The following is a 26,590-nucleotide window of genomic DNA, read 5'->3' as shown; positions in this document are numbered from 1 at the left end:
AGAGTTATTCATGACTAAGATGGCCACAATGCCTCCAATTGGGGAAACTGACTATGAAGTTTTGACTTGGGAGATTGTAAAAAATGACAATATTCTGTCAAGAAGGAACTACAAAACAGATGATTATGAAAGCTTAGGAGGAAGCTCAAAGCTGTGCCATGGCATAAAACTCTGCAAGAAAAGAATGTTAAGTGCATGGGAGATAGTAAGGGGCATCTAGTGGAAGCTGTATTAATAAACTGTATACGTAAAGTAAGGAGGATTCATCAGGCAGTAGTTAGATTGATGAGTAATATCATTAAGCAAGAGCTTCAGAAAAAGAAAATGCTGTTGCAGGGTATATAAGGAAAAAGGTGACCAGCTAGCTCATAATCAGGTGTCAGGCAAGAATGGTGACCAGTAAGGAAGGGAAATTCAGATTATGAGAAGAAACTAGCCGAGAAGGCCAAAAGAAATCCCAAAGAGTTCTTTTGCTATGTGGCAAGTAAGAGGAAGAATGACTTTGGAAGAATAACCTTAATGAGGGCTGATGGTCACGAGGTGACAGAAGCATACTGGATCATATGTGACTTGTGTGGGAACAGATGTGGATGAATTGGAAGTTCTTGGGATATTACAGAATCTCAGTTTGAATACAGCTATTAAATTAAATGGGATATCAGCTCACATTCTGAGAGAATGTGTAAGGGAACTGGCAATGCCTCTGACTAGGCTCTTTAATTTACGTAGCAGCTCCAGTGGAATGGAAAGAGGACAAAATAATTCCCTTGCATAAGGTAGGTTCTAAGATTGCAGTAAAAATTATAGACCAATCAGTATCTCAAGAATGGTGGTTAGTTGGTGTTTGTATGATGATACAGCGACCGTGATGTCCCTTTTATGGGAAAGTATATGGCACCATCTCAATTCACCCCCTAATTTTATCTGGGCTCTGAACTGGCATAACTGACAAATCAGGCCTATGGCTGGGTCTTAAGTATTCCTGACCATAATCTGTGTGTGTTCGCAGGGAAGGTTTTCTTGTTCTGGGGGATGAAAAACCTGAGTTTCTGGGTGAAAAAACCACCCTACCTCTATATGAGACCCACTAACTCACCTTTCTTGAAAGAGACCAGATAAAGGTTCCTCACATCACCGATGGGAATCGAACCCAGTTCTTTCCAGCCAAATGGCTTCATCTATGCTGACTGATCTACGAAGGCTCGAAAATGGTGGTAAAAGTACTGGAAAAATTGGTCAAAAAGTGAATTAGGAATGGGTGTATAGGAAATGATGCTCTGTGTGGGCTTTGTGAAGGATCAGTCATGCTAAGTAATTATTTACTGCCTTTTTATAATGGATTTGGATAATGAATTTAAATGATTCTTCTGGATTTTGCAAAGGCATTTGACAAAATACCACATGGAACTCTGTTATGCAAATTGGAACAAATGGTGATGGATATGATACTGGTAATATGGTTAAGAGGGTAGATTCTGGACAGATATCAAAAAGTAATATATGGAGGAACAGAATTCAGGTGAAAGCTGGTAACTAGTGTTGTGCACAAGGTTCAGTGCTAGGACCACTACTGTTTAATTTGTACATAAATGATATAAGAAATAACCTGAAAGGATGATTTAAATAAGATGTCAGTATGGACAAAAGATAATGGGTGTCAGTTTAATATGGAAAACTGTAAAGCAATGCATTTTGGGATTACACATTGATGGAACTGTACTCCATGAAATAGATGAAGCTAGGGATTTAGATGTGGAGGTATATAGACAGTTAAAGTTTAGAGGACATTACTGCTAAGGTTGCCCATAGATTACTTTGCTGTTGAAAAACACACTAACAAGTAGAGATATAGAAGTTGTTAATTCTCTTTTTAAGGCCTTGATTCATCCACATCTGGATTACTGTGCTCAGGTCTGGTCTCCTGGGCTTCTTGAGGATGAGGAAGTAGCAGAGAGGATTCAGAGGTGAGCAATCAAGATGGCGAGTGGTCTGTGGAGTGTTCCCTATAACAATAAATTGAGGGTTTGTGGACTTCAGAAGTTGGTTGATAGGTGAAAAAGAGATGATGTAATAGAAACATTTAAGTTACTTAAAGGATTTTATAAGATTGATGCAGGGGAAATGTTTCAGCACTTGACTAGAGGGGCCAGAAGAAGAGGTCATCCATGGAAGTTGAACAAAGATGTGGTTATTAAATGTGTGTGGACTAGATATTTTGCTTGGAGAGTTAATAATGAATGGAATGGGTTGCCAGAGTCAGTTGTTAGTGCTTTGTCTGTTAATGGGTTCATTTATGTAGATTTGTATAATAGTACTTTTTGTGTGATAGTCACACTGGATATAAAAATTGGACTGTGGTATTCTGATTTTAAAAGTTTTTGCTTCGGTTATTGTTTTAATTAATGTGGAAGTGCTAATTAACATTACAAAAATTGTAGCAGTAAAAAAGTGTACACCAACAGTGCAGAAGCTTTCAATTCAGAGGTCAAGTTTTTTTCCTGGATTTTGTGCAGTGGATATGCTACGACAATTGTTACATGTAAAAAATGTTAAAGATTTATGGAGTGTTACATTATAATTACTATGGAGAAGAAGGAACATATAACAGTGTGTGAGTAGTCTCATGAAAGGTTAGGGTGTTCCTAAATGAGAATAGTTTCAACATGAGTAATCAAAAATGGATGAAAGTGCTTTCAATGATAGTAATAGAAGTGACATGGGCAAGCTTAGGTGAGAGTTAATGAAAATGAAGAGTGAGGTTAAATGTATGGAGGAGTTTACTGAATGTTTAAAGAAGAGATTAACTGATGTAAATAAAAAGGAGGTTAAGAGGAAGAAGCAGGTATCCTAAAATAACATGGTGGAATGGCTTTATATTGTGATTCATTCATTAAAGGTGTGATAAATAATAAGGCATGGGTATCAGAATTATTGGTAATGGTTGGGGACAAATGAATCGAATTGTCAGACAAAGAATGTGAAAAGGGATTTGAAGAAGTTGTTGCAGGAGGTGAAAGATAATAGTGTTATTTGGAAAGTAGTTAGTTTCTTGCCCAGATATGATAGTAGTGAACTGAGAAGGAGAGCAATGATACTGAATGACAACATGGCTGAATTGTGCCAACAGAGAGAATTCAATTTGTAAATGTTTCTAGTGAATTTGAAGGCAGGTTAGAATGCTTTAAAGCTGATGAATTGCATTTGTATGAGTTTGGTGTTAGACATTTGGAGCGATTGTTTACTGAGTACAGAGGGTTCATAAGAAATTAGTATCACTAAAGGTCGGAGAGAGGTTAATTTTAGAAATTATGGACTTTACGACTGGGTTATAAATAACTCTTTTAATTTTCCAACGTTTCGATCTTCATATTAAGATCATCATCTGGAGTATATACAATTATACAAGGACAAGCTGAGTTATATTACACACAGTAAGCTAAAGAAACAATGATTTGATCACTGCATGACCTCTAGTGTAAAGTCCATAATTTCTAAAATGAATGCTGATCACCATGCAACACTAAAAGAAAGGAGTCAAAAAGAGGTTAAGAAGAATTTTGTTGAATGACAGGAAGAAGATGGATACAATGGTGAGGTAGCAATTATTATGGCAGTGCAGAGTGATGCAGTGCAAAAAGGTGGGGATGATAAGGATATGAAGGAAAATCAGAGTTGAGATCAGGGAAATGGAGATGGAGAGATTGAAGAGAGAGAGAGAGAGATGTACTACAGCAGAGAGTGTATGGAGCAATGGCCTCAAAGAGGTGGGGAATTGTTGTTTGCATACTAATGTAAGGGGTATCAGAAATAAAGGGTCTGAGTTCGTAGCATTGATCAAGTCAGTATACCCAAAGATAATTGGTATAAAGTGAAACTTTGTTGTCTGAATATGATATTCTAGAAATAGTAGGATATCGAATTTTCCAAAAGGATAGGAAGATGAAGAGAGAGAAGGGGGGGGGGGGGAGTTACTGTTATTAATAGCAATGGAATTGTGTTCTTCAAGAGTGGAAGTGGAAAATAGTAGTAGTATCTGTGAAGATTTTGAAGCTGTTTGGTGTGAAGTTGAGATCAACTGAATGTGAAGGTGGTCTAAAAAGTTCTGGCCTAACAATGCAAAAACGAATTTATAATTTTAAAATTATTTTTCAACATAATCTCCTTTAAGATTAATACATTTATTCCAGTGATGCCCCAGCACCATTGCCCCGTCCCTATAGTGGTTCTCAGTAAGATATGCAATATACCCCTTTACAGCTACAATCACCTCTTGATTCGAAGAAAAGCACTGACCAGTGAGGAAGAGTTTTAGTTTTGGGAAGAGATAGATGTCAGAGGGAGCCAAATCTGGGGAATAGGGTGGATGTTCCAACAATTCATAGTGCGGATCCCTTAATTTTCCCATTGCCAAAACACCTTTGTGGGCAGGTGCATTGTCCTGATGAAAGATGATTTTTTTCTTTTGCAAATCGAGTCTTTTCTCACAAATTTTTTTGTCTGGTCTGGATAAAAGATTGGAATAATATTCCCCAGTTATTGTTTTACCCTTTTCAAGATAATTAATAAACAAAATGCCTTTAACATCCTAAAACACCGATGCCATAACCTTTCCTGCTGATGGAACCGACTTTGTCTTCTTTGACACTGGACAACCAGCTTCTGTTCACTGTTTGGATTCTGGTGGATAATGCTGAATCCAAGTCTCATCCATAGTAATAAATTGATGCACAAAATCAGTTTTATTCTTGTTAAAATGCTCCAAGCACGGTTCAGAGATTTTTATGCGAGTGCATTTTTGATCTGCTGTGAACAAGCGTGGAACCCATCTTGTGCAAAGCTTTTCCATTTGCACAAGATGGGTTCCACACTTGAAATTTGCATGAAATGTTCCACAACATTTCATGCAAAATATATCCTACATGTTCGTTTGAAATGCCTATAGTCTCAGCAATTTCACGCACTTTGACTTGCCAGTCATCCAATACCATATTGTGCACTTGATCAATTTCTGGTGTTGTTACACTTTTTGGATCATCTTCAAGGCTGGTGCAGCCATGTTTAAACTCGGCAGCCCATTTCTTAATTGTTGGAAACGAAGGAGAAAAGTGCCCATAAACTTTTATGAACTTTGAATGAATTTCTTTTGGTGTTAAACCTTCTTTTAAAAAGAATGTTATAACCACACGATACTCAATTTTATCCATTTTAAGGGATAAAATTGAGTATCGGATAAAATTGAGTAAACAGACAACACTTTTGCTTCAGACAGCTGTAAAACAAAAACTACTTGATAGAATGACTTGCAGTTTCGCATGGATGTTTTTGACAGGTGTACCAACTTAGAACAATAAAAATCTTGCGAATACTATTGCTATCTATGGTTGAGAAGAGATAGTGTATTGTAATGAAGAGAATAAACAGCATGTGATGGATGCAAAATGAGGTTTTCGGTCATTGGATTTAGTGATATCCTCACAGGATTTGGTTGTGAATGAGGTATCAACACTGCCACCTCTTAGTGAGAGTGATCATGAGGTGTTGATTTGGAAGGTAGCCAAACAGAAAAAGGTTGTTATCAAGAAGATATGTATGTGGAATACAGTACATGGGATATAATAAGTCGGTATCTAACACAAGCAGTGCATAACTGCATACCAAGAGTTAAGCAAATAAATAGAGTAGGAGTGAGATGGATGAACAGTGAAATCAAGTGAGCAGTGTGGCAAAAGAAGTTGTTATGGAGGAGATACAAGACACTTTGTAGTTAGCAGATGCACAAAGAATATAAACTGCAGGCCAGAAAAATTACAAGCATGATTAAAAAAGAAAAGCAGATATGAGAGGAGATTGGCCAGTCAAGTCAAAGATAATCCAATGGAATTTTTCTGCTTATGTAGCAAGGAAGAGGGAAAATGGTTATGGCAGGTTGATGCTAGTGAATAGGTATGGAAGCAGAGTAAACATAGAAAATTATGTAGTTGAATTATTTATGTGTAGGTAATAGATAAATACTTTTATCTATTTTAAGATTTTAATCCCCTTACTGGTCTTCATATGTACAGGTAACCCTCGTATAATGCAGTACTTATACAATAACTCTGTCTACAAATTATAGTACCCCTTGTTCAATGCGGTTTCAATAAAAAACACGGTCTTCAAATTGTAATAACCTTTTATCTTTTCATATATTTTTCACCGCGAGACTTAAAAATCACATTTTATCTTCATTAAATTTGCATCTGTCGTATCGCACAGATGCTAGTTATGAGTACCAAATTTATATTAGGGGAAATACCCTTTAGCTCGCATGTACGTCAATTTTTACCGTACAAAGTGTTTTCTGTTGAAAATTGTCTCTGTTTTCTGCCAGAAAAGCGCATTAAAAATTGTAAGTGTATTAATGTCAAACTTTGTACTTTATTTTCTGGTAAGTTACATATACAATATGTAATGCTTTTTTAAGTAAAAATTTTATTTTTTATAGTAATGGCCACTTAGAGGACTTTTGTGATATGGTTGAAAACGAAATTAGTGAATTAACTGATGGGTAAATAGAGTTAAATGAGGAGAAACTGATACAATTAGTAGATGGCATCGAACCAAATGGCAGGAAAAGTTCTGCCAAAGATTCTGATTGTGTGATGAATCGTTAAAGAAATTAGCAGAAGAATTGGACTTAACAAGAAAGTTAGGGCATTATTTTACAGATAATGATCCCTCAATGGAGCTCTCCGGAAAATTCACGAGACAATTGGATATTTGTTTAGCTCCATATTATGAACTTAATAAAAAATTATACGGTAATGGTAAGCAAGTTCTTATTACTGACTTCTTGATAACTAAACCAGCCGAAGTATGAAATGAGAATTAGACAAATGATGTCCTAGAGATTCAAAGTGATGACGACGTCCAGCCACTCTTAAATAAAGAACATCTATGAAATGTTAGTTTTGAAGAAGTGATGATGATTAAATTATGCACTTTTTTTTATTTTGCCTAAAGCATTTTATGCATTATAAGCAATGAAGTTTATGTATAATTTGTATTTTTATACGTTTATACTATGTATTTGTTTCATAGTTTGTTTTCTTAACTTACTGAATTACCTGAATTAAATAAAAATATATTTTTGTTGGAGATGTCGTTGTTATATAATTTAAAAAAAAAAACTATCGGAACATAACCCTACTTTTTCTATGTGATCTAAGTCTCGCATAACGCGATTTATGTAACTCATCGTTTTTGTGGAACCTAACATCTGCATTATATGAGGGTTACCTGTATACACAGTAGTAATTGCATGGATGTAAATACCCATTGAAAACAAAATAACATTTGGATACTATTAAAATGACATCAATATGAAATATAAGTTAACTGACATATTTCATCCATATTGGCCATTTAATTATGTTCAGAACTAGTTTAAAAGAACAAACAACAATATATTTCACATTCATTGTATGAGTCACACCTAGAGGCTGTATGACTATAGTTCTTTACAAAAGTTTGAGGGAGTGGTTCTTATTCTTAACATTTGTAAATAGTTTTGTTTCTATTTGATTTTTAAAGTACAATCTAATTTTCTATTATTAGTTCTAGCATGTAGCTTTTAACATGAATGCAAATTCCACTGCTGTTTCTTTTACTTTAAAACTAGTTATAATCCACTCAAATGGTCTGTTATTTTTAGACTGAACTAATTATATTTTGATGCCATTTAATATAATTAAAACCTTGTATATAGAAAATTTTAGTGATTTTAATGATGGTACCAAAATCTTTTAATCCACCATCAGTTGAAAATGCCCATATAAAAAAATTACGTTTGCTATTGCATGAATTGAACTCAGGTTTGTTCCAGTTGAAGGGTGTATGTTATTATTATTATTATTATTATTATTATTATTATATGGTATCTCTATGGAGTTCAGAGGCCCATCATGGGAGATCCACACTAACTTTTATACCTCTCTCAAAATCTGTTATACTGCTCTTAAACTCATTCACTGTCAGGGCATTCATAACTAATTCTGGCAATCCATTCCATTCCTTCACCACTATCCACACCATAAATCTTGTCTGCACACCTTTACTAACTACAGTCTTATACAACTTCCATGCATGACCCCTAGTTCTCTATTTGTCATATACTGAAAATTTTCCTTTGCATCAATTTTCTAAAATCCCTTTAATATCTTATAAATTTTTTTCCTGTCCCCTCTTTTCTGTTTATCAACTAAACTTTGTAACCCACACACCTTCAACCCATCCTCATGGGGGGGGGGGCATTCCACAGACCTGTCACTAGCTTGGTTGCTCATTTCTGAATCCTCTCTACCACCCCTGATCCCCAGAAAGCTGACCAAATCTGTGCAAGATGCACCCAAATCATACCCTTATAAAGAAGGATAATAACCTCCCTATGTTTACTTGTTAGTGTGTTTTTCAACATCCAAGTAATTCTTTACTTAGATGTTGGCTATTTTACCAACTTTTACAATATGTCTTCTGAACTTCAACTTTCTGTCCATCATTATCCTCAAGTCTCCAGTCTCATCAGTTTCCTGCAATCCAGTACCATCAGTGTGATACACAGTGTGTAACCTTTTCAAACCATAGTACATTACCTTACATTTTGTGACATTAAATTGACAATTACCTTCATCAACATTTACCCTCATCAGTTTTGCATCAGCAAACAACCGAATATCCCATCCCCTTAAATCTCTCCCAATATTATTGATATACAAATTAAAGAGTAATGGCCCTAGTACAGAACCCTGAGATCATCCACTAGCTACCCTCATTCTCCTAGATTCCTCACCACCATATACTACTCTCTTGTGTCTGTCTGTCAGCCACCCTATCTACCTTTGCAAATCTGGTAATATCTTGGTGTAGCCATTTCCTTTATCCAGTTCTGCTGTCACCTTATTATAAAATATAAATAAATTACTTAGACGGATATCTTTACAAAGTCATGCTACTCACTATAGAGCATTATATCCCTAATCCACCCACTGCTGGATTTTATCTTTAACCAAGTTTTCCATTAATATAACTACCACTCTTGAGATATTAATTGGCCTGTAATTTGCTATTTCTATCTTTGTGCCATCTTTATGTAATAGAACTATCTTACTCTCTTTCCATCTTGAGACCTTTCCAGAGCTGAGACTTAGATTGAACAACTTTATCAGAAGCAATGCCAGTTCTCTTTCACGTAGCACACAGGCCAACATATCATCCATTCCCACTGCTGTATTCACATTCATATTTTTCAATATGCTGAACACCTCCTGTCCATCTACCTCAATTTTGATATGCATCTCTATCACATCAGCAACTTCAAAATCTCCACCTGGATGATAGACTTTTGCAAAATGATTACTTAGCAACTCAACTATTTCTTTTGCTTCTGTCACTTTCCTACCTTCAGCATTGATTAAAGTCATCCTACCATAGTTATTTTTCTTCTTCCCTGCTACGTAACAAAAATACTCTTTTGGATTTACTTTGGCCTGCTTGGCTAATTTTCTCTTGTAATCTAATTTGGCCTTTCTTACCATACTAGTGTCTCCTGTCTCCCTTCTTGCTTGCACTTTGTACTACTCGTGAATTATGCTGATCACATTTTACCTAACAGTCTGTTGTTCTGCTAGTTGTGCTACAGAGGTGCTAAATATACTCCATCTAAAGAACTTAAGTAGAGTATTTCATGCTAATTTTCAAGCAATAGATAATATGGCTAGAATAAACCATGCATTCAGTTTTGTGACTGATGATAGTAGTAGCAACAGTATTAAATTTTGTTAGTGTTCCACCAGTGCCTTTTTTTTTGTGACGGTATGCAATAGTACAGAATATCAGCACCTTTATTAATAGTGACATGTGACACACAGATGCAGTACATTTAGAAATTTCTAATTTTCAGTAATTTCTTAAACATTTACCTGATATATCAAATATCTTAGTTATTTAACAGAATTTACATCTTTCACTTCGATTGTTAACAGAGATTTGCTATACAAAAATTTTATTAACAATCATTGTATATTACTTATCTTTTGTATACTTGTAAAATAACTTTATGCTTGATAAAACATATGTTATATACCTCATTTGCTGTTCTTATTAAAAATATTTGTCACACTCTGGAATAAAAATAGTAAATATTTTTTTTTGTAGTTTTCATATCCTCTTAATTTTTAATTTTTCCTGGTAACAAAAGAATGAATACAAAAAAAGCACTGCTTTAATGGTAATCACTATTGAAATAATTATTGCAACAGACTCTTAACATATCAAATGTGAAATTTAAAAAAATAAATAAAAATAGATTAACAGAAAATAGATAGTAAATTATATTTTCTATTTTATTATTTTAATATTTTATAAAAATGATAAATTTTACTAAAATTTAATAAATTTTTTATATTTCAATATTTTTTTAATGCTTTATTTTATTTTCAGGCATTAGCATTTAAAGAAGGAACCTACCCTGTTTTTAATCCTGCAATAAGTACAATACTTTCAGTTACTCATTATCATGTACTCTTAAATATTCTTGATGTATGTGTACACTTCATTTTTGCATATTGTATCTTTATATACAAAATGATTATTTAAAAAAAGTTATAATATGTTCAAAAATGGGCCATGCTTAGAAATTGAGTATGAATGTGGTAAGTATAATCTTTCAATCTGTAGGACTAGATTTTTTTGCTTGAAGAGTGGTGTGTTCAGTGGAATAGGTTCAGTCTGATATGAGCACTTTGCCAGTGAATATATTCAAGGAGAAATATGATATATTGTGTGGTTAGCCTGTGCTTCCCATGATGAGTCTTATGACTCCATAAAGATTCTCATGCAATAATAATAATAATTTTTGGAGAGAATATCACATCAAAATGTTCCATAGGAATATATATATATATGATATGTATTTCCACATTTTTTCACATTTATTTATTACACAGTAAGCATTGTTTATAAATTTATTTAAATGAATTAAAAACAAAATAAAAAATAATACTTATTATTATTACATGACACCTCCAAGACGTCCAAGGGCTCATCACAAGAGGGCACTCCACACTATCCCCATGTACACTAGGTAATCTTTCATTTAAACTCAGTGTCACTGTTTACACCCGACACCATCTACCACCTACTTAGTCATTTTTGTCTGTAAACTGTGTGTATACTCTGACAATGAGAAGAAAATCTCCATATGACCCCCCCCCCCCTTATTATTATTATTACATCCTCCATGAAGTCAGCAGACAAACCATGAGAGGTTCATCCAACTGACAATATATTTATCATACTGAATCTTTAAATCCTTAACACTCCCTGCATTAACAACATATTCCAGTAATACATTCCATTCACTCACAATTCTCCACATAAAAAAATCAACTCCTCACCACACTCTTATATAACTTCTATAGATAGCATCTGGTTCTTCTACTCTTTTTATAATCCCTTCTGGATTAATCCAATAAAATCCTTTTGCTAACTTAAACATTTCTATCATATCACATCACCTCTTTTCCTTCTATCCACCCAACTCTGTAATCAATATTCCTTTAACCTCTCTTCATAGTTTACATTCCAGAGCACCAATAGTGTCTTAGTCACTCATCTCTGGATCCTCTCCAATGTTTCAATATCACAATGAATACCAGGTGAACAAATCTGAGCACAATATTCCAAGTGTTGTCTGCCCAGCTTTATACAGTGGCACAACCATATCCTTGTTCCTATACATTAGTGTACCTCTTACATCAGCAATATGATGTGCACTGTTTGCAACACTTGCAGTATACTCTTTAAACTTTGTCTACTGTCAACCATCACTCCCACATCTCGAATCTCATCCATTTCCTGCACTATAATGCCATCAATATAGTACACAGTCTTATATTTCTGCACTCCAAAATGCAACACCTTGCACTTATTAATATTAAAACTGTAACCCTCCCCTCTCCCCTTCTCAAATTTTCTCGAATCTTCCTGAAGAGAATTAAAATCAACAGTACTGCTTATAATTCTCCCCAACTTTTGCATAATTAGCAAACAACTGAAAATCCCCAGTCAGTTCACATGATATATCATTTACAAACCAATTAAACAGCAGGAGCCCAAGAACAGAACCCTAGGGCAAAGCACATATCTAGGCAAGTGATGTGAAGGGATGCATTACTTCAACCTTGGTATCACTTCTGGGTCCGACTACTACTGATGCACTTTTGCAGAGAAGTGTTTGCTGTGCTGAGATATAAGCAACCCTGAGTGGGGGCCGCTGCTGAGATTATGACTCTGTTCGGTAGTGAGGATGAGCCTGCCATTGGGCAGAGCCACCACTAAGGATTTCTATCCATGGTAGGGTGGGCCTGTCACTGAGTGGAACCATCACTGAGTAAAATGATCCTCCGGGTTGCTTGCACTTGCTGAGTTTAGAGGGATCACCTGAGTTTTTGGAGACTTCCCTTCACTTATATAGTGAAACTGGTCTGGGTATTGACCCTCCTCATAATGCATGCATTATACATATCCATAAGGATATGTGCTTTTCATTGTGGGATACTAAGGCAAGTGATGTGAAGGCATTAGCTTTCTATATACGAGTTGTCCAGTTATGAAATTACTTCACATGCAAAGTTTGTTTGCCCACACTTGGAATACAATTTCTTGGCATCTTTAATTTATAAGGCCTACCCTTTACAAATCCATGCTGACCATAAACAATACTATGTCCATCAACCCAATTTTGTATTCTATTCCTAGCCAATTTCTTCAACACCTTGACTAAAACTGCAGGTATGCAGACTGGTCTATAATTGGAAACTTCTGTCCTAGAGCCATACTTGTGGAATGGTACTAATTTGCCTTCTTTCCATTCCTTAAGAACCTTACTCACTGCAAGACCAGGTCAAGGGCATAACTAACTGTTGTGCACATTCCTTAAAAATACATAGTGATTTCATCCATTCCCACAACCTTATTAATATCTAACCCAATCAACACCTGATACGCTTCAGATTCACTTCCATTTCTCCTAATACTTGCCTCCCTTCTAAATATTGCAAGGCATCATTTAAACTAGTGCATCAATGTGTTCACCATTTAAACCAGTGTTTAAATGGTGAACACATTGATGAAGTGCTTATGCACTAATTCCACTATATCCATTGCAGTGGTCACTCTGGTATGATGATTATTTACCAGCATCAACCTGTCATAATTCTGCCTCTTTCTTGCCATATAGCTGGAAAATTCCCTTGAATTCACCTTGGCCTGACCAGTCAATCTCCTCTCATACTGCACCATTTCCTTTTTTAATGTTCCCATCATCTTCCTAGTCTGCACTTTATACTCCTTGCTGATCTGATCTCCACTGATTGCCTTTTACCTTCTGCATAACATTTTCTTTTCTAATACAGCTTGCTCTATTTAACATCCATTTCCCTCCAACTCTATTTACTCACTTAACTATTGCTATGCAATTATACATTGTGTAAGATACCGCCTTATGAATTTCCATACACTGTCTACATTTTTTTTGTGCTTAGTTCATCTACTCAAAATTTGAATGTTAGTTGTTGACTACAAAGTTTCTGATAATCACCCACCTTATAATTCCACATATATCCTTTTTTTGGCAGTAACTTCCCAAATGAGTATCTCATGATTACTGTCACCAACCAGCAGCAGTGTTAATACCTCATTAACAACTACATCTCATGAAGGTATCACCAAAGTCTCTAGTTGCTTTGGTCACATGTTGATTCAGTTATTTACCCCTCAGAAATTCAACAAACTCACTCTCCTTGTTCCCATGCACTATCTCCTCCTTCCATTTTGTATGGAAGGAGGAGATACTGTATGGGAATTTGCCTAAATATTTTACATTCAGTATTCTTACATTTCCTGGTCTATATCAGCATCCTATCAGATATACTAGCCTGTTAATTTCTACTTCACACCACACAGATTCAAAATCTGCACATGTACTATCAAGTTCCACAATTTGTGGACACAATTCCTCTGCAGTCATTGACAGTACCCCTTCCCCTTCTCTTCTCATCTTCCTGTCCTTCCAGAAAATTGTATATTCTTCCATTTCTTTTCCTGACATCATATCATCTTCAGATAACCACTTTTCAATTATATCAGTTGTCTTTGGGCATACAGCTTCAATCAATTCAATAACCTCAGCTCTCTTATTTTGAATACTCCCTACATTTGCATACAAACATAACAATTCCCTTGTTTTTGAGGCCATTCTACCAGCACCAGCATTCTCTACTCTATCCTATGACCACTCCTGTTTCCTTTATCCTTATTTGCCATTCATAATTGTCTCATCCTCATCTTTGCAGGCAAAACATTCTTGAGAACACACACACAATTTACAGACAAAAAATATTAGTGGGGGTGGGTAGTAGATGCCATTTTGTGTAGATGATACTGGCAGTAGTGGTTTTGTATAATTGGTGCATTAAAGGATGGAGACAGAGAATTGTAGAGTAGAGTTCCCTCCTTCAGTGAGGTGTCATGTAATAATATTAATAACATCTCAGCCCCATATCTATCTTATTTTGCGGTAAAACCTGTTTGGCTGTTCTGTGTTGCTTCACAGCTACCTTTTGATCGCTAGCGATATTAACTTTTTGATTCTGTGCCTTCTCAGCAAACAATGGCCTTTCTAAATGCCTAACACCAAATTCATTCAAATGCAATCCATTGACTTTATGCCATTCCAACTTTCCTTCAAATTCACTCCAAAGGCCCACAAAACAATTCCTCTTTCAATTCTCATGATGAGAATTGAATTCTTATTTTTACCATTCAGTAGATGCAATGTCCCATCATTTCATCTTGCATTATGGAAGTGCTATATATAGATAGTTATATAACTGCAAATGCTTATTCAGAATCCCTTTTCAAGGCAGTCTTATTACTTGTTTCTTTAAATGTCTGCTATGTAGTTCTGGTGTGATTTACTACCATTTCCATTTTGAGGACTAACAGTAATCTTGCATCTTCTTGATCTTCCATTCTGGTAGCCACTTGTTGTCATTTATATTAATCCTATATACACAGGGTATTGCAAAACTTATAACACATCAGTTCTGTGTATAGACAAATGGTTAAGAAGAAAGAAGGAAATCTATTAACATGTTTCTTGAAAAGCTGGGGGGTTATGTCATTTGGAAAAACAGTATGGTGGAAAGCTGTTACAAAGAACATGGGTAAATGGAACAGAGGAAGAAGATGAGAATTGGGAGGGGGGGGGGATAAATGATACGTTCAGAGTTGAACTGTGTATGGATGCAGACTATTGGCTGCTCGTATTCTTACATGATTAGAAAAGTGGTAGTGGTCAGTTTGATGGGGGTAACACCCATGAAATTACCTCTAAAAATGCATAATGCAGAACTTCTATGAAACAAGCTGGAGGGAGTCATGGAAGACTGGGATCATTTGTTGGGCAAGGATTGTCTTCATCTGCATACAATCTGAGACTTTGGATGCACCACTTCGAATGTGAGAACAATATTCTAAGGTCGGACAGATTTAGGATTTATAAAGCATTAAGAATTGAGCAGAGGAGTAAGATAATATTTGAACAATAAGAACAACAATTTTTTTTTAAAAAATTAAGTTTTTTGGAAGCTGAGAAGGCTATGGATATATGTTTGTGCCAGGATAAAAGGGATCTATGAAGCTAGTATCACCACCTTATAAACATATCTTCCCTAGTTGGTGGAAATGCCAACTAGACTTATAGTGGCATATGATTTCTCTTTTATATCCTTGACAAAGATATATCCTTTGATATCGTTTTGAAATCTTTCATTTTGTTCTTCATTCACAGCACCAGTGTTTTCAAGGAGATACCCTAAATTCATATTATTGCTACATTTTTGAAATTTTTTTATTTTCAACTGTCATTTTAAAATCAGAATCTATGTTGTTCCCAGCTCTGTTATATTTTTTAAACTATTCTATGCTTCTTTTTCATCTAGAGTTATTGTTCTTCCAAATCATTTATCTTCTGTTATGTTATTATTATTACACCCTCCGTGGAGTCAGCAGACTCATCATGGGAAATTCATCATTCAACTGACAATATATTTATCATACTGAATCTTGAAATCCTTAACATTCTCTGCATTAACAATACATTCTTCTTTAAGACTGGAAATGAAAGATTTACAGATTAAGCATGAACATATTTCTTCATTAAAACTTAGTATATGTGAAGTAATGGTTGGGGAGCTGTTTGGATCTGCTAAACTTCACAAAGAATATTTTATGAGCCCTGAATGAAAATTTTCCCCACTGATTTTCCATGTACATAGTGCTCACCCAGAAGTATTTAGAAAGCTTTCATATCTCCAGATTAACCATTTCTATTCTTTATATTCCATTTTATCAAGAATTCCAAGATTTTCATATGTTTCTTTTAATTGAAAGAAACTGGGACAAAATTCAAAATATTACCATTGTGGATTGTTACAGAGTGATACATAATTTTTTATGGATTTTATGATATGTAAAACCAAAGTCTTTCATAATATTGCAATTTGCAGTGTTTGAAATCAACTTGTTTGAATTAAAACACATAATTGCAGTTTCAGAATATTATTGTGTTATTCTGAATCTTCAGGTTTTTTTTACAAGTCATTAAACAAAAATCAGGTTATAAGTTTAGAAAGATTGCTGCAAAATACAATTGTGAACTTTCTGAATAAAAAACAAAAGGTTTTTATAAATCTGTTCCTATGACTGTAGAAAATGAAATTGCTTAAGTAATCAGATTTTTAAATTTCAGTCTTGAACCCACAATCTGTGTGGAATGATTCAGTGGATGAACTTAAGTCTGACTAGCTCATTTAATTCACTTTGTGTGGGTTGGTATGGTTCTTTTCAGTTTCTGGATGGTACAAGTTACTTTCATTGTTAATATTGACATTACATACTAAATCTGAAGTATTTTGGTGGTGAAGGTATAGTTAGATTAGGCTCATGATTCACTGGTGTTATGGTAGGTAAAATATTTGGTTAGGAAATGTATTTTCTGTTCTAGTGTTGTGGCTCTGTATGTTGGTAGATCTTCACCACACTTCATGTTATCCCCAAGACTTAATTGTCAAGTTTGATCCAAAACTATGCATAATACTTATTTCTGGCAAATTCTGTAATGCAGTGAGTCTGGAAAGTAATGAGTACCATTCCAAAGGCAACATGAGAATTGCTTGCTGATAATCCAAAGTTTGGAAGATTTATAAGTAGTGCTGCTTATGTCACATCCCTTCAGTAACATTTACATTATCCAAAGTAAAAGTGTATGTAAATCAGTAGAATTGCTATTTTAATATTAATAATTGCAAGAAAGCATTGGAGTGCAGCAGGGACAGCCATTGTACTGATGAAACTGTGCTCTGGGAGATGGATTAAATTTAGGATCTCTTAAGGGATGGAAGTCGACAAGGACTAGGAGTTCAAAGTTACAGTTATAAAAATTAAGAAGACTACCAACTGATTGCTACTATGTACACACATAGCACTCATATGATATAGGTCTTGCAACTTTTCGTGTGCCTGCCTGGTTGGCCGAGTGGTTAACGTATCAGCTCTCCAGCCAAAAGGCTGCGGGTTCGAATCCCACCATGGGCATGGATGTTTGTGATTGTCTGTGAAAAATACTAGTAATGGTGTTGGTGGATTGAGTGGTGGAGACAGAGAACTGTAGAATAGGTGACCTCCCTCGATGAGTCTTTGGACTCCCTGGAGGTGTCAGTAATAATAATATAATATATATATATATATTATTATTATTAAAAACCATAGTCATACAATCCCTTGGGATAGATCTAACAACATTTTCCATTGCCATGACGAATTGGAGAGAAAAATTGTAGAATCTAGAGAAATCATCCTCAACCCTGTATATTTAAATAATAATTTAAGCTATAACCTCCCAGACTGTCATTCTGCCGTGATCACATACTGACGCTCACGAGATGCTATACGCACACACTCACTGAACAATGTGGCCAATGAAGGAACAGCTTTGAATACGTTAACTACAACGTTTTCACTTAAATATGTATAGTGACTTTCCTGTGCTGTTCACAGTTTTTATCTTCAATGTTTAATGTTTCTTTTTGTATAAAAACACATGAAGAAGGCTGTAAAAAGCCAAAACTAGTCATGCGATACCATTAAACCTTTTTCCTTAACTCTCTGTATTATATCATTCAATTCTTTAAAAAAAAAAAAAAAAAAAAAATATATATATATATATATATATATACACACACACATACATACATTAACACACTGAAAAGATGTTTAACTGTAATTAATTATATAAATATTTTGGCATGAGTATTTTAAACCATCATCAATATAACAAAATAGTATTGGAAAATTCGAGCAACAACAATGCAGGTACTTGGAGAATGGTATCTTTTCATGTACAGTTATGAGAGACCTAGGTAAATATAACACTATTAGGAACTGAAATTGGCATGTGTCAGTGTGTGTATGTGTGTAACTATATTAAAACAAAGAAATACAATTACCGATAACACCTTTCCAAATTTTGTGCATAGATAACTGGTCATTAAGGCTGAGGCTTAGTTGGTGGAGAAGGACCTTAACTCTTTCTTAAAAATTCATGGGAGCAACTGTGCACTAATTTAGCATCATCCTAGAGGATCCTGTGGCTAGTATTGCATGTTCAGCAAGGTCAGATTTGTTTTTTGGAGTCAACATAAGATTGGTGTTAAGAATGCATTTAGTGATGGATTAGATGTTTGAGGCTTAGACTCCAGGTAGCAGCAAACTTTGTACTCTGTCTTTATTAGATGGAAACAAAGAAGTGACTTGTCTAATAGGTTTAATCATCTTTCCATCATGCTTAAACCTATTAGTCAAGTCACTTCTTTGTTAAAACAAGCTTATCTGTCACTAAATGCATTTCGGAACAAAAAAGACAAATTGGGCCTTGGTGAGTATGCAAGTTAATAATACTAGTCACAGGATCCTCTGGGATGATGTTAAAATATTGCATAATTATCTCCCACAAATTTTAAGGTCTTTTTTGGAAGAAGTGCTGAAGTCCTTCTTTAACTACTCAAACCTCAACCTCAGCAATGTATTGTCTATGTCCCAAACTATTTGGAAAATATTGTTATCAGCATTTTTCAGCTTTTTTTTAAAATTAGTTTTATTATTATTATTTTTAATATAGTTACACATACTAATCTTAGATCCTAATCATATTATATTTACTTGGATGTCTTGTGACCTTACATGAAAAAGATTCCATTCTCCATGAACCTACCTACGTTGTATTTTATTCTATTTTGTTAATGATGGTATTATTATTGGTATTATTAGTATTATTATTATTGAAATATATAATGTATACATTATAATGTATAATATATTGTAATGTATAATAATGTATTATTATATTGATGTCCATGGAGTCAGAGACTCATTATGGGAAGTACACACTATCGCACACAATGCTCATCCAACCATGCCTTAAACTGATTCAGTGTGTCCACATTCACAACAAACTCAAGCACATTCACAACATACTCTCCGTGTAAAGAACCTTCTCCTCACTCCTTTGCTCACACCCTCTTTATACAATTTCAAGCAATGGCCTCTTGTTCTACACCTCTCTCTCTCCCATTCTGTGAAAAATCTCCTCAGGGGATTTTCATTCTATGAAAAATCTCCTCAATCATATCCCCTCTCTTCCTCCTATTCACGAGGCTCTGCAATTTACATTCTCTCAATCTGTCTTGTACTCCACATTCCAAAGACCACTGACCACCTTTGTGAATCTTCTCTGGACCCTTTCTAACATATTTTAATCACCATGAAAATCTGACCAAATCTGTGCACATTAATCCATGAAGCCTGATCAAGGCCTTATACAATGGCATCATAATCTCTTTGTTTCTGAATGTCAGGGTCCTCTGCATCAATGCCATTATCCAATGTGACATCTTCACAACTTGTTCAGTATAGTCCCTGAATTTCATGCCTTTGTCTACCACCACTTGCAGATCTCTCATCTCCTCTACTTCTTTTAAAGTTTCTCCACCAAATGTATACTTTGCATCCCATCGTTGCTTACCAAATCTCAAAACCTTACACTTTGCAACATTGAACTGATAGTTCCACTTACCTGCCCATTCATATAATCTATTCAAGTCCTCCTGTAAGGCCATAACATCTGCTTGACTCTGCATAGTTGGAATAAGTGAAACATAGTTGGATGAGAATGACATCTTCATTGGAATAAGTGGAGGAATATGATGATTTTGTGAAGATGGGAAATCAAGAAGGGAGGGGACATGCTGCTGATGAGAGCAGAGGAATTATGTCTGCATATGGTTGAGATACAAAGAGGAAAAAGTGGCAGTGGCATTGAAGCAGAATGATGTGAAGTGGAGGTTGATAGAATGAGATATTTGGTGGGGGTGTTGCTACAGGCTAGGGAATGTAGACAGTGGAGACAAAGAAATGTATTGTCAACTTGGCTTAGTGAGCAAGCAATGGATGATTATTATGGATGATTTCAACTATGACAATATTGATCAGAATGATGAGATAGCATCAGAGAATAAGGAAAACGAATTTCTTGAGCTCTTATTGGGCAACAATCTTAAGGAGTGTGTAATGGAGGGCACATGAGGGTTAAGAGTCTTAGATCTGGTTACATTGTCAGAGGATATGATTGTGAATAGAGTGTCTAATCTTCTCCATGTTGTAGAGTGATCATGAAGTGATCACATGGGTTGCAGCCTGTCACATGAGAACGCCTAAGAAGAAGAAGAAGGGATATATGTGGAACTACTAGGCTGGTGATTACAGAAAGCTTAAGAGATAATTTGGAGCTACAGCATGGAACGACGAGTTGATTGGGGAGATTATAGATGCTGTGTAGCCATTGAAGAACTGTTTAACAGCAGCACTGTCTGACTGTATTCCAAAGGTGAAAAAGCTAAACAAGGTAGCAATAAAATGGATAAACAAAGAGATTAAGCATGACATCTGGAAGCAACACGAGATGAATGTTGGTAATGATCATTTGCATGAGGATTACAAGAAACAGGCTAGGATGGTAACTCAGCTGATAAAGGCAGCAAAAGTGGAGTATGAAATGAAATTGGCCAAACAAGGTAAGAAAAATCCTAGTGAGATATGCGGCAAGTAGAAGGAAAAATGACTATAGGAGAATGATGCTAGTTGATGACACTTGAAGATTGGTAACCAATGCAGAGAATATAGTTGAATTATTCAATGATCAGTTTGTCAGTGTATTTCCAACTCATGAAGACAACATCAGGAGAAGCTGAAGTGGAGAATGAATGGCAGAGGAGGGACAGCGATGGTGAATGAGCCGAAAGTATATGAGGAATTAAGTAAACTTGATTTTAATATGGCAGTAAATTGGCATGTGTCTTGAGGAAATGTTTGTATATGAATTTAATGATGCTTTTAGCGCAACTGTTTAAAGTCTTGTTTTTATAACTGTTTTTATAAGTCTTGCAACAGAGCATGGCCCAAAGGAATGAAGGTGTGAAATATTATTCTACTTCACAATGGGGGGGGGGGGAGTAAGTAAGACTAAGGCTACCAATTATAGGCCAGTGCCTGGGATTTGCTATTAAGGTGTTAGAGAAGTTGATTAGGACTATGATTCAGATTTATAATAGCAGTATTCTTCATGATGGCCAACATCATTTTGTTAGGTGGAGGTCGTGTTTCAACAGTCTGCTTATGTCTTATAACAAGGTAACAAAATCACTTGATAAAGGCGATGCATATACTAAAATCTGATTATTTCATCAGAAGATGTAATAGTGAGAGGGGGGTTTCACACTTTCCTCCAGTTGGTGAAAGTGATCATGAAGTAATCACCTGTGTTGTGGCTAGTCATATGCAGACTTTTGTGAGGAAAGGATATATGTGTAATTATAAGGCTGATGATTATGACAAGCTTAGGAGATAGCTTGGAGCTATAACATGTCTCCAGAATAGATCATGCCCTGAGGCAAACCATTAAATATCACCTCTCATGGATTATAAGACAAAAATATAAGAAAATCTCCAATTGCTATTTTGTTTTTATTACATGAGAAACATTAATGCAAAACTATTACATAATAATATTAATTAAATGCTTGCTCTACAGAGATATTGCATGATAAAACGATTTATAAACTCTTCTAAATTTAAATTATAAGCTATATCTGCCTCTATCGATATAGTTGCTAGACCAACCAATCTTTCTTGGGTCATTGCTGTTCGAGATTAATTTTTAATCAGTTTAAGCTTGGAAAAACTGCTTTCTGCACTTACTACGCTAACAGGAATTGTTAGCCACGCTGCGAGGCAGGCTGCCTGTATGTTACACCTTGTCGATGGTACCGATAACATGAAATGAGTGGGATTGAGCAGTAAGAAAATAAATGCTGCATGGGAACTGACAAAAAAGTACATAACAGCATCAATGTGTAAATGTATTCAGAAGGCCAAAAGGCTGAATAAGGTAGGTGTAAAATGGATAAATGAGGGGCTTAAGCATGAAATCTGCAAGAAGAAGAAGGTATTTGGAGGCAGTACAAGATGAATAATGTAATAATCAGTCACATAAAGAGTATAAAGAACAAGCCAGGAGAGTGACTCAGTTAGTAAGGGAAACAAAAGTAGAGTATGAGTAGAAATTGGCAAATCAGGCAAAGAAACACCCTAGAGAGTTTTTTTGATATGTGGAAAGAAGGAAGAATGATTATGGTAAGATGAAGTTAATGGATGAAAGTGGTAGAATTGTAGCTGCTGCAGAAGACATTGTTGAGATATTCAGTGATCAGTTTATAAGGGTGTTTCCTCCTGATCAGGGTGGAATCATGAAGAACTTTAAGAGAGGATGGCTTAGTTGTGAATGAGCAGGAGGTATTTGAGGAAATAAATAAACAAACTTGATGTCAATAAGGTGACAGGATTTGATGACATATCACCATGCATTTTAAAGAATGTTGCAGAGAATTGGCAGTAGCATTGGCATACCAGTTTAATAAGAGTCTTACCACAGCACAGGTTCCAAGGGCGTGGGAAGAGGAGGAGGAGGTTACAATTGTTCCACTGCATAAAGGTGGTGATAAGGCTGTAGCTTCAAGTTATAGGCTAGTCTGTATATCTGGAGTTGTGGTGAAGTACTGGAGAGATCGGTGTGAGGTAAGATACGGAAATGGGTTGATAACAGCAGTATTCTCTGTGGTTATCAGCATGGGTTTGTTAAGGGAAGATCATGTTTCACTAACTTAATTATGTACTATAACAAAGTAACAAATACCTTGGATAGAGGAGATGCATATAGAATGGTGTACAGGCAGCCCTCGGTTTACATCTCAGTTCCGTTCCTGAAAAAACGGGCATACCCAATTTTAATGGGAGGTATGAAGTTATGTTTCACTCAGTCAAAAAATATGTACATGATATATGTGTAACATTATTATATTTAAAGCTTTGATAATGCATACATGTATATTTGTTAAAATAAAATTATCAATAAAGAAAAGAAAACAAAATTATATACAAAATATATGAAACTTCGAAAAGATATTACATATTTCTATGTTGAAGTTCCTGGTTTCGGATCACCTGCATTTTTTTTAAAAAAAGTATCCAGTGTTAACTGCCTAGATTTTCTTTTTTCTTTCTTTAAGGAGTTCAGTGTAAGGTTGAATAGATGCGATTACACTCCTTTTTACATTCGCACTCCGTTCCCAACCGTCGTCCATTTCGCAGAGTTCATCAGTCAATGTCTCTATGCTTGCAAGGATTTGCTGTAAATTGGCCATTTCCATATCTCTCAGAGGACCTTCTTCATTTTATTTCTCCTCCTTTGGATGTTGACTTAATTGTTTGGCTAATTTTTTAAGTCTTCATTGGAAAACAGTTTATCATGGCTCTCTTAAGACTTCTGTCACATCTTCAGCTTTTAATATCGTATAATCCCACCTCTGGCACAAGCTTTGTAACATCTTCAATAACATTCTCCTCTTGCTCTAATTCCTCGAAGTCATGCATAAATTCTGGAAGAAGTTTTCACCATACTCCTTTTAAACCCTTTCCTGACACATTGTTCCAAGCTGCCTCGATGTTGTTAATGCCCTTCAAAATATCGAATGACCACCAATAGTCTTTAATAGTTTTTCCTGAAGTGTCCAAGACTTACCATTTCCATAAATGTTATATGGAGGTAATAGGCTTTGAAGATTGATATAATCCCCTGATCCATTGGTTGCAAAAACGATGTTGTGTTTGGGGGGCATGTAAACAACCTTGGCATCCAACGGTATTCTTACTTCAGCAAGGTTTTGAGAATGTCCAGGGACATTATCCAAGAGAAGCAATGCCTTGGCTGGCAAATCATTTTCTTTACAGAAGCGAAGCACAGTAGGACAAAAATAATTTGTGTATCAATCTATAAAAACGTCTTGTGTAACCCAATCTTTCTTGTTTCATTTCCAGTAGACTGGTAGTATGGCTTTTAGACCCTTGAAGGCACATGGTGTCTGTGAATGGTACACCAACATTGGTTTAAGCTTCAAAGTTCCAGAGACATTAGCACCCAACAAAAGCGTAAGTCTATCTTTTGCAGCTTTAAAACCTGCAGCGGAACGTTCTTCACAGGAAATGAAGGTGCGTGATAGCAATTTTTTCCAGTAGAGCCCAGTCTCATCAACATTAAAAATGAGATCAGGAGGATAACTTCCTTGTTCTACACAGTCGTCTTGAAATTCTTTAGGAAAAGCAGCTGCTGCCACAACATCTGCACTTGCCGCCTCACCACATAATTTGACACTGTGGCACTTACTTCGAGACTTAAATTTCATGAACCAACCTTTGCTTCCTAAAATGTTTCTTCGCCTCCATCTGTCTTTTTAAGATCCTCAAAAATAGTTTTTGCTTTCTCAGTTATAATAGCCTGCGTCAGAGGAATGTTTTTCTGATATAAGTCATCCACCCATAATGATAATAATTTTTTCCATTCTTTCATGAAGTTTACCCCTGCTATAACATACATGTTTTGCATTTAGTGCTGCCATAGATTGTTGCGCAGACTGTTTTATTCTATCTGCATTTTTCATGATTGTAGTAACAGTCGATGGAGGTAAGTTCATACGTCTACAGACATTAGCACATGTCTGCTCATCTTCCATTCTTTGAATCACCTCCATCTTCTTTTCAAGTATGATTGATTTCAGCGCCTTCTTAACACCAAGTTCTGCTAATTTTTCTGCACTTCTATTATCAGACATGGTATGTAATTACTTAATTTATCAATTTAAATACGTATGTATGCAAAAAAAAATTAAATAGTACAATTAGGTACATTCAACATCAAAACTAGGTTTGATACATATACGTCGTAGTTGCTCAGTAAACACTCAAACACTAGAGTCCTGCTAGCTTTGTTTCTCAGTCAACCACACTACAGTAAGAGAGCATGCTCAGGCAACCGACGTTATTGTGAATCGGTGTAAATTGAACCAACGTAAACCGAGGGCTGCCTGTATTTGGATTTTGCAAAAGCTTTTGATAGACTGCCACGCAACAAGTTGATAAATAAATTGAAACAGATGGGATTGGATAACAGACTTCTGAGTTGGATCAGTGACCGGCTGTCAGATAGGTGTCAGAAATTGCAGTATCCCAAAAGAGAAAGGTTACTAGTGGTGTACTTCAACGGTCGGTTTTGAGACCACTGCTGTTCAGTTTGTACATTAATGATATTGGGATGGGTTTGACTAGTAATATTTAGCTGTTTTCAGATGATGCAAAACTGGAAAGTGCTATGCAGTGTCAAGCCCAAGTTCTGAAGACGTCGCATCAGATAATGGCAATGATGCAGAGGACTCTGGCATGCAGAAATAGAGAGGTTATGATGCCATTGTATCAGGCCTTGATCAGGTCTCATATGGATTATTGTTTACAGATTTGGTCACTGGGTTTTCATTGTGACAAGGATATGTTAAGAAGGAAGGAGGAGGATATGATTGAGATACATAAGCTAATCAGGGGTTGTTACTGGATTGACATATAGGAGATTTTTCATAGAATGGGAGAGGAGGAGTGTAGAACAAGAGGCCATCACTGGAAACTGTATAAGGAGGGTATGAGCAGAGGAGTGAGGAGAAGGTTCTTTGCATGGAGAGTGGTTGGTGAGTGTAATGCATTGCCTGAGTGCGTTGTGAATGTAGGCTCATTGAATCAGTTTAAAGCACAGTTGGATGAGTATTGTGTGCAATGGTGTTTACCTCCCACGATAAGTCTCTGACTTCATGGAGGTTAAATGTTTAATAATAATAATAATATACAAGATAATATACAAGGGATTAGAAAATAGATTTGTAAGTTGGGTAGCTGATTGGCTATTGGACAGGTATCAGCAAATTGTATATGGAGGAGTGGTATCCCAAAAAGGAAAACCTCTAGTTTTTTGCCACATGGATCTGTTTTGGAGCCAGTATTG

At 35.6% G+C, this 26,590-nt stretch overlaps 1 protein-coding gene across 1 annotated transcript in view; it reads left to right on the top strand.

Annotated features, from left to right (window-relative positions):
* Positions 1-26,590, top strand: part of LOC150100406 (uncharacterized) — a 621,895-nt gene that overhangs the window by 356,526 nt on the left and 238,779 nt on the right. Inside the window, exon 24 of the mRNA XM_090402392.1 lies at positions 10,477-10,575. Within this exon, the coding sequence (XP_090258518.1) occupies positions 10,477-10,575 (99 nt within the window). The remainder of the gene's footprint in view (positions 1-10,476; positions 10,576-26,590) is intronic.

This window comes from Typopeltis vanoorti, chromosome 13 (genome assembly GCF_054136105.1).
Source record: "Typopeltis vanoorti isolate ZY-2024b chromosome 13, IOZ_Tvanoo_1.0, whole genome shotgun sequence".
NCBI lineage: Eukaryota > Metazoa > Arthropoda > Arachnida > Uropygi > Thelyphonidae > Typopeltis > Typopeltis vanoorti.
Note: the sequence above shows the minus strand (reverse complement) of the source record. Positions and strands in the feature narration are given on the sequence as shown.